The sequence below is a fragment of the Taurulus bubalis genome (genome assembly GCF_910589615.1).
Source record: "Taurulus bubalis genome assembly, chromosome: 18".
NCBI classification, from domain to species: domain Eukaryota; kingdom Metazoa; phylum Chordata; class Actinopteri; order Perciformes; family Cottidae; genus Taurulus; species Taurulus bubalis.
Window position 1 is genome coordinate 4,049,836 of NC_136606.1, and position 17,668 is coordinate 4,067,503.

General features: G+C 43.5%; 1 protein-coding gene across 1 annotated transcript in view; it reads right to left on the bottom strand.

Moving 5' to 3' along the window:
* Positions 1-16,246, bottom strand: part of LOC306751000 (cadherin-12-like) — a gene marked incomplete at its 3' end in the record, with an annotated part of 64,402 nt that extends 48,156 nt beyond the window's left edge. The window contains exon 1 of the mRNA XM_079234497.1: positions 15,998-16,246. Coding sequence (XP_079090623.1) covers positions 15,998-16,243 — 246 coding nt within the window. The 5' untranslated portion in view covers positions 16,244-16,246. The remainder of the gene's footprint in view (positions 1-15,997) is intronic.
* Positions 16,247-17,668: the final 1,422 nt, after the last annotated feature.

Genomic DNA, 17,668 nt, shown 5'->3' on the forward strand with positions numbered 1-17,668 from the left:
ACAGACCCATTGCTATTCACCGAGGACTCCAGAATATTTCGTGAGACGGGGCTTTTTCCTCAAAGCGGCATAGATCGGGCCGTGAAAAACAAGAGGTAAATACTCAAGTGAGAACAATTTCTAAAGCCGGCGCCTGACAGCGGAGGTCTGTGACCAGATGACTCTCGGCACAGTTGCCAAATCTCACTCCTGCAGCCAGAGAACATCTTTGTTAATATAGATCCGGGGCCACGGCAGCTCTCTTTGTACAAGACAAACACACTCTGGGCCGGTGGCAAAAAGCCTATTGACATAGTTATGTTTGCCTCTCCCGGGGAGATCAGTCATACAATTCAAAACCTTTTAAATATTTAAGAGCTCTAATGCAACGTGATCATCGCCGTACACAGATAAGGATATGTTGCCTTCTCATCCAATTGGATGGAGTTTCCACCTCCACCCTTCAGCAGCGGTATTATTCCTTGAGACAGGTACAGCTATTTTAAGCGCTGAAGCAAGGGCACACAGCCAGCCAGTACCTGCTGATTCCAGGTGACATGGTTTCATTTCTTATTTTAAACACCAGGATACCTCTCATTCAACACTTTAGGATTGACTTATTATTTCTTCAAATGTACAAATAGTTTTCGGTTTGCTTTTGGATGTTTTCCGCAAACTCATTTGATTGAATATTGGGAATGTTAGTGTGCCCGTAACCGGAATAACTGTTTCTTTCCCGTTATTGCGTTTTTATTTAATTAGCCTTGGAAATACATCCATATTGGGCCATGTACTGATATGATTCACAATTCATGCTCAATGGCATGCTGGTGAGATATTCCCTCCCATCTCTCCGACCACATTTCACCTCTCCTTATCTAAATGTTTTAGTTGCATGTCATGCCATTGCCGTGAGCTTTCGCTAACCTCAGCCGCAGTGCAGCTTCCGCACACTAGCTAATGACTGAGTGAGTCCTCACACTGACACTGTCTTGTTTTTGCAGTTATTCAGTCTCTTTCTTTCCACCCCACAGGTAATTAAGCCATCATTTGCACATGGCCAATTATCCAGTGAATCTCTGCGATAATTGTAGCGATGGAGAGGAGAGGATATTTGCAATGCAGCTCTATAAATTCTCTGTAGGGTTTACTACTGAAAACAAACCCGAGACACGAGCACAAACACACACGGGGAAGAAGTTGGTGACTCGGTGCAAATTGCCCAGTTCACACAAGAATAGCACGGCGTTATGATGTTCTCACCCACGGTGCATTATTCATCAGTATTCAAATGTACGAGAACTATTTCTAGTCCATGACCCTTGTTGCATTACAACTAGGTCCCAGTGCATTTTAAGCAATGAGCACAACATCTGAAATGTAGATTATTAGTATTGTCTAATGTAACTGCTCCTCTGTAAAAAAAACTATATATAGATTGCACACTTAAATCACTATTTATCCATACTCATCAAATTGTCATGATACATTTGGGGAAGATTAATTAGGCTATATGCAAGATAAAATATACTACTCCTACTGTAGCCTATTTATCATTTTTAAAGTATTTAATTCTGGGCACTAAAGCTGAGGGTTACCATAATTATTAGCATTAGTGTCATACCCACGTTTAATGTGACGCTTCACTTCAACACGTGATTGACAACTTGCAAATTGTAGCAGCTTAATGGTAAACATCCCCATCTACGGCACACTGATTGATATGTATGAAGGGAAATTAGTGCCGAATTAACCCACAGGCCAGTTGTGTTATTATGCAAACCAGCCAACACTTTGAGCCCTCGCTACGAGGAGACAAAACGGGGTTCAAACTAACACTGCGACACGTTAAACTAACACTGGGACACGCTCAAACAAACACTAGAACAAAACACCTGGAAACAAACAACTTCTCATTCTACACTTGAACTCAAAAAGGACAAAAAGCTCTGGAGGGTGAACTTTGGTGGACATCTACAGGTATTCCTGATGTCAACGTGAGAAAAAAAATGTGATTCCGAGGATGGATTTGTCTGCGGACTTCACAAAGAAAGGATAATATACCATTCTTGGAGGCCGCCTGGGCTTTTTCTTTCTCTGTTACATACTGTGCTGCTTGATGAAAAGCTGCCACGCGGATCATTATTCTGCTGTTGGCAGTTGTTACATTTGCTACGTGTGTGTGTGTAGGTGTGTGTGTGTGTTGAGAGTACACAAAGATCTCGGAGATAATTCATAACAATGTATTGACTTGCAGAGGAACCGTTATGTGTACAACAGGATCCAAAGCGAATTGTGTTATTAAAAGTATCATGTCAAAACTTTGAGGCCAACAAAATGAGTTATTGACGTCGCCTGCCGTAAAACAAAGCAGTGCAACTCGGTTTCACGCATCCATTGGGAGTTGGGAGCCCATTTTTATTCATGTGACCTTGAATTCATTCGTCAAGATATGGATGGAAGAAGAAAAGATGTATTCATATGTAGCCCAGTTGGATGTGCTTGTGTGGGTGTGCACACATGTACAGTATCTGGTAATGACTTCCTGCTCTACGCTCCACGCTGTTTGGTGGCCGGCCACTATGTCGCTATGCCTATACCGCTATACCTATACCGCTATGCCTATACCGCTATGCCTATGCCGCTATGCCTATACCGCTATGCCTATACCGCTATGCCTATGCCGCTATGCCTATGCCGCTATGCCTATGCCGCTATGCCTATACCGCTATGCCTATACCGCTATGTTGCTATACCGCTATGCCTATACCGCTATACCGCTATGCCTATACCGCTATGCCTATACCGCTATGTTGCTATACCGCTATGCCTATACCGCTATACCGCTATGCCTATACCGCTATGCCTATACCGCTATACCGCTATGCCTATACCGCTATGTTGCTATACCGCTATGTTGCTATACCGCTATGCCTATACCGCTATGCCTATACTGCTATGCCTATACCGCTATGCCTATACCGCTATGCCTATACCGCTATACCGCTATGCCTATACCACTATACCGCTATGCCTATACCGCTATACCGCTATGCCTATACCGCTATGTTGCTATACCGCTATGCCTATACCGCTATGCCTATACCGCTATGCCTATACCGCTATGCCTATACCGCTATGTTGCTATACCGCTATGCCTATACCGCTATGCCTATACTGCTATGCCTATGCCTATACCGCTATGCCTATACCGCTATGCCTATACCGCTATACTGCTATGCCTATACCGCTATGCCTATACCGCTATGCCTATACCGCTATGCCGCTATGCCTATACCGCTATACCGCTATGCCTATACTGCTATGCCTATACTGCTATGCCTATACCGCTATGCCTATACCGCTATGCCTATACCGCTATACCGCTATGCCTATACCGCTATGTTGCTATACCGCTATGCCTATACCGCTATACCGCTATGCCTATACCGCTATGCCTATACCGCTATGCCTATACCGCTATGTTGCTATACCGCTATGCCTATACCGCTATGCTTTTGTTGGAAGCCGTTACACTTATTTGCCCGCTGTGAGAATTGTTTGCTGCTCACAAATCTTGCATCGCAATGTCCGCTTGTTCGATGAATCTTTTTAGTACACGACAAAAGAAAAAAAAGGCACACACCTCTGACTACAAAAAAGGTGGGATATTGTCCGTTGTATTCGGTGCTGCACGGCCCGCGTGTCAACGATGCGAGTGTCAGTCGCCGTAACCACACAGTCGCCTATTTGTACGTATGCAAGTCATGGCATGTGTTCTCCTGGATTGGAATTGTTGATTTGTGAAATGCAGCCGCACTACTGCAGAAGGGTTTTACTCCAGTGGAAGAAGCCTTGATGGAGAGCAGCAAATGGATACGGTGATGGATTGAACGGCAGCGCATGTCCACCGAGTCCTCCACGTGTCTTCTGGGCATACATCTATTCTATCTTTCCTTTTCTACTCGGATCTTTTCAAAGCTGCTCGGGTTCAGGCCGGCGTGCCCGTTATCTTGGTCACTGTGCCATTAGCGTGCATGCGCGCGCGTGTGTGTGTGTGTGCCTGTGGCAGTGCTACCGCCAACTGTTTCATTGTATCCAGCTTTGTTGGAAAATGGTTACGCAGTCGTCGACTGTAAAATTGGGCAGAGAGCCCTCTCTCTAATTAAAAAGTGCTCCCATCAGAAACAAAATATATATATAAATTGGGAAGTACTTTTTGGAGCAGTAATGATGGTAGTACTCTATCACATTGTGGTTGTGTGAAATGGTGTGTCTGGCACATCTGTAGGTGCGGCTGCAGAGGAATAATTACTCGCACAAACCCACTGAGATTTCAGCCTCGTGTGTGTAGATTCTTGTGTGCTGGAGTGGTGTGAGTCTTCACAAGTGTTTTGTTTATATTTAATGTGAAACATTTATGAGCTTTAACTTGTAAAGTGTCGATACCCCAGAGGATGGATTGTTTTTTTGTGCTTTTTTTTGGTGCAATAGATGATACAGACAGAACACAATCGTCTGGCAATTGCATTTCCAGTTGAGCCAAATGAAAGCCAGCTGTTTCTTGTGCGTTCCTTTCGGGCTGTCAGCACTCTGGTTTGAGTGTTGTTGCCCTCAGGTGCTCCCCAGAAACTTGCGCTTCCAGGTGTGCCCTTGTCTTTTAATGAAAACACGGAGCATTCTCATGCCGCGCGCTTACATCAGACGGCAACAGAGGGATCCTGCAACAAGAGTAGATGTTTTGCATCTCTGTTCTATTGTTTTGTAATCCCCTAATCTTTTCCTGCAATCCATCCGCATGATCCGCAGCGTCATTCGGGCCGGCTTTTTGGCTCCTATTAGGCCGATGACATGACGACACCGTGTGAGCGCCGGTCTCGTTTGCCAGCAATGTTGGAAAAGTCGGCGTTCCCTTTTTTTTCTTTCGCTCGCGGCGTCACGGAAGAGATCAGAGCGGCAGACGGACCGCTGCAACGATGGAGTCATAATAAGACCCGCGATCCTTCACTCGTGAGACGACTGCTGACAGAAGACGTGTCAATCACACTCGCGTTGCATCAAATACGGCTTTGAATTCTTTATTTTTTTTGAATTTTTAATACAGTGACAGAGAGATTGAATTGTATCACAATATGTCGACATTTATCTGTCACTCACTCCCAATGGACATCGTTACAAACATCTAACAATGACGTCTACACCTTGTAGAGCTGCACAGCAGCATCTGTTGCAGGGTTAGTTGTTTTGGGGATTGCATACTATATCATAAATAATAATTATTGCAGTATTTTGATAACTCCTCCTCAGTCTGCTCAGTTTATGGGCCTGTTCAGTCCTGATAATAATCATCAGCACAACATACTTGCATGAACTGAAGCTGGATTAGTGTCACGTGGGCGGACTCATATTTGTGCATACTCTTGGATGACACTTTTTATTTCTGATAAAAAGGGGTGTTTATATTTGTTTGTCATTTGACTGACAAGAAAAGAAAAAAAAGAATTAAAGCCGTTTTATTCATTCCAAGTCCCCGGGAAAAGCACCTGCAAATGATTCAGCACTGCACAATTAAAGATGAAAAAGAAATGCAAATATTAAAAAGCATAGGCACATTGATTCATTAATTATAGGCCAAGTGAAAGTTGACTGATATTAATTAAAAAAGCCATTACTCTAACAATGGCAATTAATTATAAAAGAAAAGATTCATTAACAGGGAGGCAGACAAGGGCTTCTTTTAAACTATAAAACACTCAGTGGGCTCAATAGACAAGAGGCAAGAATCACAGTCACAGCCGTGTTCAACAGTACGTCAAAAGACAAAAAGAGGGATTTTAATAAAGAGAGTAAAAAAAGAAAGAAAGAAAAGAAATGTTTCCTGGAAGAGTCTGTCCCAATTTATAACAATTGTGTCAACAAAGCGGCAGAATCCAAACGATGGCTTCAGTGATAAAAACCAGTGTGTCAATCCCCCCCAAAAAAGCAAATTTGGTTAACACAAAGCCCCGTTGTGCGATGACTGAACGAGAGCCGGCTCGCCGAGACACAATCGTCGTGTGTGCGCCCACATTACGGCGAGGAATGTCTTCACGCTCACATTTTTCAGGATGAGCATAATTAGCGAGACGCTCCGCTCTGGGTACCAGTCGACATGGCCGCTATAAAAAGAAACAGGTAGTGCGAGGAAATGAAATAATATTCCCGTTAGCAGCCAAACTCGCATCATCTGTTTGAGTAATTGTGTTTGCATTCGTGTTTTTTTGTTGTTGTTTCTTTTTCTCAGTGTTTAAAAGTTTTTTTTCCGAGACATTTGAGACATTTTTGCTCAATTAGTTCATGCTTATTGTGAAACAGATGTTTCCGTGATCACGTAGCTGTTGCTGTTGTTGTTGAGTCTTGCTTCAGCTCATTATGCCAGGATTTACAGCCGTCTATGGACATGCATTAGACATTGTAGGCTTAAAGCCGTGACCTATGATTTCCACTGCGCTAGCCATTAGGCCATCTTGCCCTCTCTGGAGCAGTTGAGCCGATGCAGATGGCCATCCGGCCCAGTGCATCAGCAGTGTTGTCAAAACAAATATCGGCAGACCCATTACTCATCTCCTATTATGGAAAATACTTCTATTGACCCAAGCTGCGCAACAACGGGGGAAGAATGATGGCTCATCTCTACCGGCTGTGAGACAGTCGCACGCTTTCGATCAGTGATTGGGGGACTCGTGGCTCCGCCCCCCGGTTCCCTTCAGGATTTGCAGCACACGTCCCCTCATTTGTTATGCAGTAAACCCGCATATTGATTAATTTGAGTGATTTCGAACGTAACCAACCTCTGTAAATAAAAGAAAAGTGCTGTAATTGGATTTCTGCAGCCAGGATTATGCGGCGCTCCTCTCAGGAACGCATATGGAGCGACCTCACACACACACACACACACACCATGAAAAGGGTTCGAACTGGAGTTGTGGATTACGTCATTATGTTCAACGGACATGAAATGGCAATTCGATTTTTTTCTCCACCAAAACCGAGCATTGTATATATTTTGGGGGTTTCACAATGGCGCTACCTAGTTTTGCGCAACAACCCACATTAGTGCCGATACTGGACATGTATGGCAATAGCCTGCTACCAAAAAACAGATATTTAAACGTATGGAAGTCATTTTGTGTCGACACTGAAGCCTCCTACTCGTCTAACCCACACCTTCTTGAAGGAGCGATACTTCCTGGTGTGCAGCATAAATATGTAAACCATGTATGTAACTGTGTGAATACATTGATTTTTAATCCACATAATGCTTTACGCGAAAAAAAACCCACTCTATATCCCACCCCATCCGAATTCATTCGACGTGCTGCTGATCAGTGTAAATCATTGCTCCCTGGCCCGACCGCTGTCATGGATTTATTTTGATGCTGCTATTTATTATTAGCTCTGAAACTACCCTTCAATCCAGCAACCGTTCAGCCTCCCAACCCCGTGATGACAGAGTGTCGGTATCGGTGCCTTGCTAGCGCCCTGTCATACCGCATCATGGCCGCCCGCGTGGCAAGTCTTCGGCAGAGGCGCCGGTGAGCCGCTGATGGAAAGAAAACAGCGTGTCAGGCGCCGCGGGGCTTATTGGGGCCGATCGATAATGGCTGGCGAGCCATCCCTCTGCTGCTGACGGCTCAGGAGATGCTATCTGGGCTGTGTCATGCTGCGGTCAGGTAACGGGGGAGGGGGAAATGCACAAACACACTCAAACACACATAGGAGCTTTGTACGCAACATAAGAAAACATGTAGGGACGTGTGTGTGAGGGAGGCCCACATTTGATCGATTGACATATCTGTAGTCGTGGTTTCTACCTCTGAAACTGTTTTACCGCCATTTAAATTCCGTGCGTCTCACCTGCAGTTGTTGACAGCCGTTCATCAGATCCCATGAACACGGTTGTTGATGTGACTGATACTTACGTCAACAATCTGAGGGACTAACAGGATCCGATGAAGAAGCAGCAAACGTTTCAAAAATGCTGTTTTCTTTGCATGCGAGGTTATCTTTTGCGTTGCAAATAACATGGCGTGAGAACGATTTCTCGGCATTTCGCATTAACGTATGTACATGCCTGTTATTGATCTCGGAGGCTTGATTCCCTTCTTTTCTCATATCACACTTGATTAAACAATACAGTGATATTGATACGACATACAGAATGCAATTTTCGACCCAGAATCGCAACAATATTGCCCATCAACGTCAAGGAGGAAATGGAATATGTTGACCACGGTCGTAAGTGATACTGATTGGGGGCATTAGCGCACCGTTTGGAAATATGATCCCGGCAATTCAGGAGGAAAGTCCATTATCCACGAGGACAAAATATGTGAAATATATTGCGTTGGCAGGACAGATGAATGGCGTCATTAGCTTTTATTTCAGATGTTCTTTTCAGAATATTCCCGCAACATTCATCATCAACGCGCGTTACAATTGTAAATGCCCTCAACCTCTTAATATGTTCTAACGAGCAGCTGAATCACCGGCACACCTCATGCAAAAACCTGCAGGAGAGCCATCCTTTCCCATTACTTCACATTTGTCAGAGAATCACAGAGGCGGCACATTTCCAGATGAATTTGGGGGAAAAGATCTCGTCATTTTATTCGAATGTTGAATAAACAGAATCCACACCTTTTACTGCATTTTCTTCGCTTGCATTCAAACCAATATCTACATATAATTACCGTTAAATCCCCGTATTACCAATGGAGCCGAGGGGTCACGCTCTGCTGGTATAGTGGTGTACGTGTGTGCATTGTTTTATATGTCAGAGCATCAGTCACTGCTTCAGACATGCTTCATGGATGTCATGGGTGGATCAACAAGATTATATCCTCCGCCACTTTGCCCAGACTCCGCACGTAGCCGGCTGCATGTGACTGGATAAACCTCTGCGCGGGACGGTGCAAAGCAATCAAGTTATGAAGCCGATAACTCGATGCTAATCACCTGCCGGCTTTGCAGTCGGTCCGGGGCTGAAGTGTTTTTCACTACGGAGGCTGTCATCCCCGTAGTGTGCGAACAGGTTTGCTGCTTTTTTTAATATGGGCCTCTTCAGGTTTACATGCACTTTGCAGTGGAATTCCAAAGCATTTAAAGTTGAACTATGTTTAACAACGTGTGACACGGTATCGCCAGCGAGGCCCCGGTAAATTCCACACGGCCAGATGATGGAATCTGTCTTTGTTGGTTCCCGGTGCATAAGTCTTGTTGAAACGTCTTTTATGGCCTTCTCATCGGCCCTCATTGGAAGATTAAATTGTGGGCTGCGGCGGTGATAAATCTCAGCCAGGTGTGTGGCGGGGGGGGGGCCGAGAGGAAGAGCCATCCATAAAGAGAAGGATGGTCTTTCCTTGTCAGCCAGGAAGCAAAGGAATAAACAAGTTGTTGGAGAAACTGCCCTTTCTAGCAAAAGTGGTTTATTGACTTGTATTTAAATGAGCAACCTTTTGTCTGCAGGTGTGTGAAGCGGGGCACCGGAGCGTGCCACTGCCTGCCATCACATGCTCTGCGCCTGGAAAGGGTACTGAGACGTTGTCAGCCCTTTTCTTTTCATGGGTCTTAAGTGTGACTATCTAAATTGATTGGATTTGTCTTTAACCTTCAGTGCATGTGCTGTTATGGGTGTGATTTCCTAAACTTAATGGCTGCATAGTTTTACAGCGGGACTGTATTTCTTTGCCAAGAGTATCATTTGTTGAGATGAGTACCGTAAAAGTCGGGTTACGAGCCGCTACTACCTTCGGTCAGTGTCCCCGTTAGCTCCCCGCTGTAGCCAGCTGGGGCTCCTGCTAGCGCTCCCCGAAAACCACTGAAGGTAGCAGGACCAGGCTCGACACCCGACTTGGGCAGAGGGGACGTGGGCAGCATCAGCAGCAGCGGCCTGTAGCAGCAGCAGCGCTAGCAGCAGCAGCAGCGCTAGCTAACAGCAGCGCTAGCTAACAGCAGCGCTAGCGCTAGCTCAGTAGGAGCGGCTTGTAACCCGACTTTTACGGTAATGTTTTATTTTCAGTACGCTTCTTTATCAATACTCTTGTTGGTTCTTTTATTGGTTCTTCTTTTCTTTTTATATGTTATTTAAAGAAATTATGTATTTACTATTATAACTTAATTTATATAAGATGTTAGATACAACTAAATGTTTCTAGAGCAGCAACAAAGCCACTGTATAATTTGTCTATTCGGCTTAATTTGACAAGATTATATTTTAACAAATCAAGATACGGTTAATTTACTTTTGCCGAATACTGAATAGAGCTTGAACGCGTTGTAATGTAACTCAATGCAACCTCTGTTAACTGTTAGCCCAGTTACTTAGCCACTAACAACGCGCTTAAGCACAAGAGTTATGACTTTTTTAATGAATTGGCTTCATTATCTCTTTATTTCTGCATCCTTTTTGATCCATTCATTGCAATGAAATCCCAGAAAAGTCTCTTTATTTGGGGTTCACGGTAGTAAACCTGACATGTGGCTTGCTAGATAGCTTAAAGTGGGTACATTCTTGTGGGAATGACGCAAATAAACACGAACGATCTCGCGGTCAATGCCTTGTGATTAACGAGAGGCACATTTTATTTTGAAAGGTGGCGACGGCTGAGCGATGTGCTGTTTTTGATTGAACCCTCACTGGTAGCAAGTGGTCATTATATTTGTCACACTCAGAAATGACAAGCACCGTTCTTGTAAGTGAATTCTGAATTGCCAAATTACTTTAATTCTAGAGACAATATGTCAAACAGCAATTTATGGCCATTATGTTCAAATGGAGAGTGTCATGACGCTTGAAATAAATGCTGGAAAAGAAAAAAGCTGCTGAACTCAGCTGAGAGTTTAATAGAGGGTGAGATGAGGCAGCTTGGCTTGATACACAGCCACAGCACTAATGGCAGATTTTTCTTGCAGATAATCACTGCTCAGCATAGGAAACGGCCTCCGCGTTATCTAATTGTGAGCGCACAGGGTTGTTACATTTACCCCCTTAAGTCTTCTGTGCTTTAATTGCTAATCTGCAATAACGTGGTTGTTGTCAACAGGAGATTGTCAGAGGTTTCAAAGCATGTGGGCTTGTATTATGAATGTGAAAGGGTTTCGCTCAACGTGATTTCTAAAATAAATATCTTCCTTATTTATACCTTTTGAAAACTGTAGCAGGAAGGCGGTCATAAATTTATGATTCGTATTTTTTCTTTTTCTCACAGTTTATTTATTGTTAATGGAGTCAAGATGGACTGTGGGTAGGAAGTAGACCTGCTCACCATGATGTTGCCCATTGGCGTGTTGTGGACATCTTGCTGTCTTGATCTTTTTAGCCATCGCCTTCAGGGGTTTTGCCATCTTTTTAAAAATGTTGCAACCAGAAGTTATACTCAAGTACAACTCAACGCTGAACAAGATAAAATATTTTAAAACTACAATGTTACAATGACCACTACTGGGCTGCATAATGGTGTAGTGGTTAGCACTGTCACATCACAGTGTGATTCCCGGTCTGGGCATGATCTGAAAAAGTACTGGGAAAGAGTATAATTTTAAAGTGGAAAACTCAAAGACCCGACAACGCCGAGGTAATGACCTGTCAATCACAACATAGCCAGCCCTTAAATATCTGGCTTTTTCATCTATTTTACTTTAAATGGTACCATCATTTACAATATGAAAATCATGCTGTATTGAAGCAGAAAAGATAATTAGCGATTGAGACCATAAACTCAAGTTTACAAAGTTTACTGAAGCAAGTCTTGTGGGGTCATTTTTTCATAGATTTCTATACAATCTTGCTCAAACTTATTTTTCCCACCAGAGGAGTAGCCCTCTGATGACCAGTTGAAAGGACGTTTGATGGCCTTCCCTCTTGAACTGATTAAAGTGGTAATAATCATATAAGATTATCAGTAGACTGATTTGTCGTGTGGTATCGAGCCCCCTTTGTTGCAGTATTAGCGCTATTGTACCCGCTGAGGGACTAATCAAGGATATTCTCATCTCATAAATACCTCTATTGTACTATTTCAAGTAAACTATAGTTTCTAGCTGCAATCCTTTTGGCTCGGAGACTCTCGAAACACTGTAACTGTCAAAATGAAGTAACCACCTTTCTTAGCAACCGTTCAGTTGCCCTTGAGCAAGGGCCCGGAGCGGTCGCTTCCTTGTTAATGGATGCAGGAGGGACTAATCGTGCTAAACACTGCGCTGAATCTGGTCATGACCTCACTTGCCCCTCGGGGAGCAAAGAGGGCAAATGAGTAAGCAGTGCAAGTAGCAGCTCTCCGTCTGTATCCTGACTGGAGGCTTTCTGACAGACTCTTCATGTTTAGAGTCCGCCACCTCAGTTTAACTGGCCAAAAAAAAAAGCAAGAATATTAAGATTTAGTATTGTTTCTGTCAAATGAATATATTGCCGCTATTTGTTGTTCTTTTTGCGGTTTTATTTCCCAAATTAGGTTGCATTCACGTAAATGGTATAAACGCCTGAGTGTAAATTCCTTCTCTTTATTTTGTAGTCGTGCCATACCACCGGAACGAGTGGAAATGCAGCCATGGCATATTTTGTTATATTGGTGTCGCAGAAGAAAATAAATGTTGCTTTGCTTGCACTCATTAATCTGGAATGGACCACAGCCGGGAAAGATGGATGTTTTTCAGTACTCCTTCCCTGCTCCGGACTAATCTTTACCTCTACCTCGTGGGATTGCAACATGAGGAGGTAACACGTGGGGCGAGGAAATTGTGTTTGTGATTTTATGATATGCAATATTGATAATTTAATACAAAAGTTAAGAGATTAAGTCAAGCATGCAATGCCATGTGCCTCTCTTTGCAGGGAGCTCTACATTTGACAATATTTGTTTCAAATATGCTTTAATTTAAGGCAGTCATCCGATGACTTATGAAAATATTTTTTCAGATTACATAATCAGTTAAATATCACCCAAAGCTTTTTCTTGTGACTGTGCTTAACATCTATAATCAAATTCCGCCAACATAGTAAGACGAGTACAATCTAATGCGAAGCACTAAACCAGCCCTGCAGTAAATCAGAGCTGGACTGGAGGTCTATGCTGATGTTAGCCTATTGCAGATATGAGTATTGTTGTATTTGTCAGACAATAAAAATCCAGCTCATGAATGCCAAACTAGACTAGAGGGGTTTAAACATTTAACAAGTTAACTTTCCAACTGTGAAATATCTCATTCAATATGTATCTGTCAAAATTTAAATAATCCATACCAAGATAGTTTGTTTTTTGAAGAGCTGCAACTAAAGTTTACTTTTTCAAATAGTTGGGGATACTTTTTCAGTTGATCAACTAATCGATTTTATACATATATCTTCTCCTCATTTGTATCTTCCCTCAACAATCCCGCCTTGACGCGGCTTTAAAGTAAATGATTGGGCTTAAATCCTGAATAAATATGATTACGACACTCGGGTGCTGATTCGATAAGTATTGCAATTTTGTGTGTGTTGCAATTCTACAAATATTGCGATTAGATTTTTTGTTCTCGCTATACTTTTAGACCATGGTGAAAAAGTTAAAATCATACCCTTCTTGAGTAGCAATAGATAATTGATATTATGCTAGGTATAGTGATGACAATGCACAACATACTGGGCCTGAATCTTTTCTGCTGTTGAAGTTCAGTGCAGTCTCAGACTCGGATGAGTATGTAGTCGAAATTATAATGAAAAGAAAAACAATTAGGCATTCACGAATGTTATCACGCTGTCTCCAAACATCTGCCGCCACTACAAGCAACCACTGGCGCATTCAGGCGCCGGTTAATAGGCAAACTGTTTGATCCGTAACTCTGAAGCTCTGATGCACAAAATAATAAAATAAAATGGCAAGATTCAACTGATGAAGACGAGAGATACGCCTGTGGAGCGAAGATTAGCAGACTCGGCATGTTATACACTACGCTAACCAGAAGATAAACTTCATGTATGCTGCTTTTTCTTTTTGAAGATAACAACAGCGAATGAACAAAAAAGAGACTTATATCCTCAGCAAGTGCAGTTAGTGACAGTGTGGGCTCCATGTTAGCGTTGACAGCTTGATGCAAGGGGCGGGGCTTAGGAAATGGTCGATTGACAGCCAGGCTTACGGACTAACTTTTGTCACCACCTTCAGAGAGAGAGTCACAAACATTATTTCAACCAAAAATTATAAATGTTAACCTTGTTATTCACTTCTATAGTGAATAGAAAATGCAGAAAAATACATTGCAAATAGGAAATAAATGATTGCATTTTTAATTAAATACTTGCTTTTATAATAAAAACAATCTTGGAAATAGTTTTATTATAGATTCTGAGCTGTTAGTTATTTTTAGGAAGCTAAACATGTTAATGTTATAGGCAGTTATAAGCAGAACTCTGCTAGTAGGAGAACCTCCATGCTTTCTGCAGAATGCATGGACATGAATTACAAAATCATAAGTGTCTGATTAGTAAGTGTGTGCTTATGGTTCTTGCTCCAAAACGTGTTTATCAGTTAATTAGCACAGCACATAGCTGCTGTCTAAAATGAGAACCAAAGAGCAAAATTTCCGTCACTGAACGAACAGAATGCTTATAATAAACAAGCAGAGTCATAATTTTGATCATTTCTCGTTCATTCTGCTGGTCAGCGCCCGCTCTCTGCAGGGTCCCTGCATGGAAATACATTATCAGCAATAAGGCATTGATGTATTACTGGACACGCAGTCATTGCACGAAGACTCACGCTCCATTAAGGTTCATTTATGTGCTTTCAAAACCCAAACGTCCACCTTCGCCAGCCTCTGTGACAGCGCTTGATAACTTCCCTGCAAGACGTATCGCTAACAGCCCGCTGTCCCGGTCGCCGGGCAGCATCCGGCATCCTGTTAAAGCCACAATCATTTCCGAGAAAAAGCCCTTCCTTTTAAGATTGCCCCGACAAAGGTCCGAGGATCTCATCTACAAATGCTTTTCATACGGCGAAGAATCAGTCAATTATTTTGAAGCAGTGCAGCAGCGCAGGATTAAGTGATTTAGGAGGGCGGCCGACAGCAGCCTCCATCCCCCCCCCCCCCTCCCGGCCTCAGAGACTTCCACAAACAGCATGGCTTGTCAGGGCTGATTGCGGCGGCACTGGGGCAGATAAGTCAGTCTTACTATTATCCTATGTAAGCCAGGAGTGCCAAATTACAACTTTAGCCTTAAACCCCAACAGAGTTTGCTTATGAATGTGTTAAGCCACAGCAGAGGTTTGAGAGTGGAGGCGGAGGGGACAGGAAAAGTGTGTCTGACGGGGATGTATATCTCAGTTCAGGCTATCGGCCCTCTCTGCTGTCTTTTTATGGCTGTCAGCATTTCCCCAGGCTCATAACTGTGATGTTCTGACAGCTTTACAAGGGCCGTAATTTCAATTTATTTCCACCAGCACGCCGCCCGATTCTCTCGCCACTTCAATGTCATGTTTAGTCTAACATAGAAATGCACGCACAGCTCCATTAGCATGTATGGATTTTGCAGCTAAGCCTGGGACCGTTTATGTCCTAAAACACTGACAAATGGGGACAGCTTTACAACGGGAGCATTATTAGATTAAAAAAAAAGGTGAGGCTTAAGGTCCGGGGGGCCAAATGAAGACGGGTAGTTTGCAACAGCGGTTGGTGGAAATGCATTAGCAGGGTGTTTTGTTTCAAAAGGACAGCCCGGCCCAAATGATTGTGACATAGTGTGAGTATACGCGGGTAAATTATGAATAAACATATTGTGATTTTCTTTTTGTGCAGTTGACATTGCCCATCTGAAGCCAAAGTATTTCAAACGCCATATATTAGAGTGCCTTTCTGTTCCCCTTTCTTCTATTTTATCGCCCTCACATTCTATCGCTCCCTCCATTTACCACCAATTCAATTTCTCCCGAGCTCCTTACGACGTGATTTATGACTTCTTCTGCACCATAAAAAGCTGGAGAAATAAGCCTTTTTTTTTTACCTTGCCCACGTACTGCGGGTCCGACCCCATGTACTCCTCAAGTACAAAGAACTGGTTCCACACCCAGCCCCTTTTGACTCGCTGAAATCCAGCCGGCCCATCCCTCATCGGGCCCACCAAGCCTCTGGCGTGCTCCCGCGCCGCCCGGCTCCGTCCCAGTGCCGGCGACGGTGGACGTAAAGAGGAGACTGAGCCTTCGTCGACGAGAATCCAAAGGAACAGCAGCAGGCAGTTCCTTGTTAGCATTGGCGATCTGTGAGGCTCAGGTCCCCAAGTTAAAGTCCAGGGATGAGAGCTGAGCCACGCTGAAACGACTTGTGTGGGTGGGGGGTAAGGGAACGGGTGAGCCGGGAACCCCAAAAAAGTAGTTTTTCTCGGTGTCGGTCAGGATCCCACTCAGAGATATATGGAGCTCATCACCTAAAAGGAAAGAAACAAAGCAAATATGTCAAATATGCAATGTCATTACTCTGATTACAGACAATCCAGGACTCTCCAGTCATACCAATGACTTTCTGGCTCATAGTATTTGCTTCCACCTCCCACATGCTACACAGAATCATTGAAATACAAATGTTCTTGATATAATATGCTCATACAATCAAGTAGTCTGTTTACAGTGTTCAGTTTGGGGCTAAAAATGTGGGGGAAATTAAATGTCAGTATTCATATGTGAGCTAAATTTTAAATTTTTTGTGTGTCTTTACTCCCGTGATGCTTTGCCTCGCAATAACCCGTCTGCTTCCTGCCCATTTCCCAGCTGGGCAAGCAGTTGATGTTGCTATGTGGACACTGAAATCATGTAAAAAAAAAAAAAAACTCCGTGCCACTAACTAACTGGGCGAGCGAGGAACTCCTGGCAAAAAAAAAGAGGCTCGCCATCCATCTGCATGCACCACCCACACTGCAGTGACACGGAGCCAGCATTAAAAAAAACAAAAAAAAAAACAGGAAAGCCTCACCCCAACTGAGCCCTTGGTGAGGCACACGGCACAAGCCAATTAATAGCAAAGCATTCATTTGTATTCATGTAATAACATGCTAATGCCAATTAGATGGTTATCAATATGATAAATGTGCCTAAAGGGAAAACACCAACGACAACAAAAAAAGTTATAATAATGTTTCTGCTTGTCGTGATTCATTTGACTCGATGAGCTCAATCATAAACACGAGCGCACCAGACTCTGAGTTATGCTCTAATTAGCTCGATGACTTGTCTCCGCGGTGGAAACTGTGACTTTATTCTGGCCGTCAATTACCGGCCTCCGCACACTGCCTTGTCAGTGTTACTGCCGCTCCTTGATTGCCCAGAGAGGTCGAAAGTCATATATTATTTAGTGACACTTTGATGAGAGGCTGCTGAGGAGCTTTTATGTTTGTTGCTTCGCTAACGCTGCCCTAATACTTTTAATCATCATACCCGTGAATGACGGTACACCCACTCCTCGGGGATGGACGTGACACAAATGTGCGGTTGTCACCATCAGAACATATAGCATGATGCATCGGCAGCTCATACATCAAGCCGACGTGTGTACTGTAGGGGGATGTCGGCGCCGAGCAGTGATTTCTTTAAGGTGCTTTTCGCTTTTTTTTTCCCTCTACCAGACAACAGATTTGACAACCGGCGGCCACGGGGAGATTGTCTCGGTTGCCGCGGCATGTCGC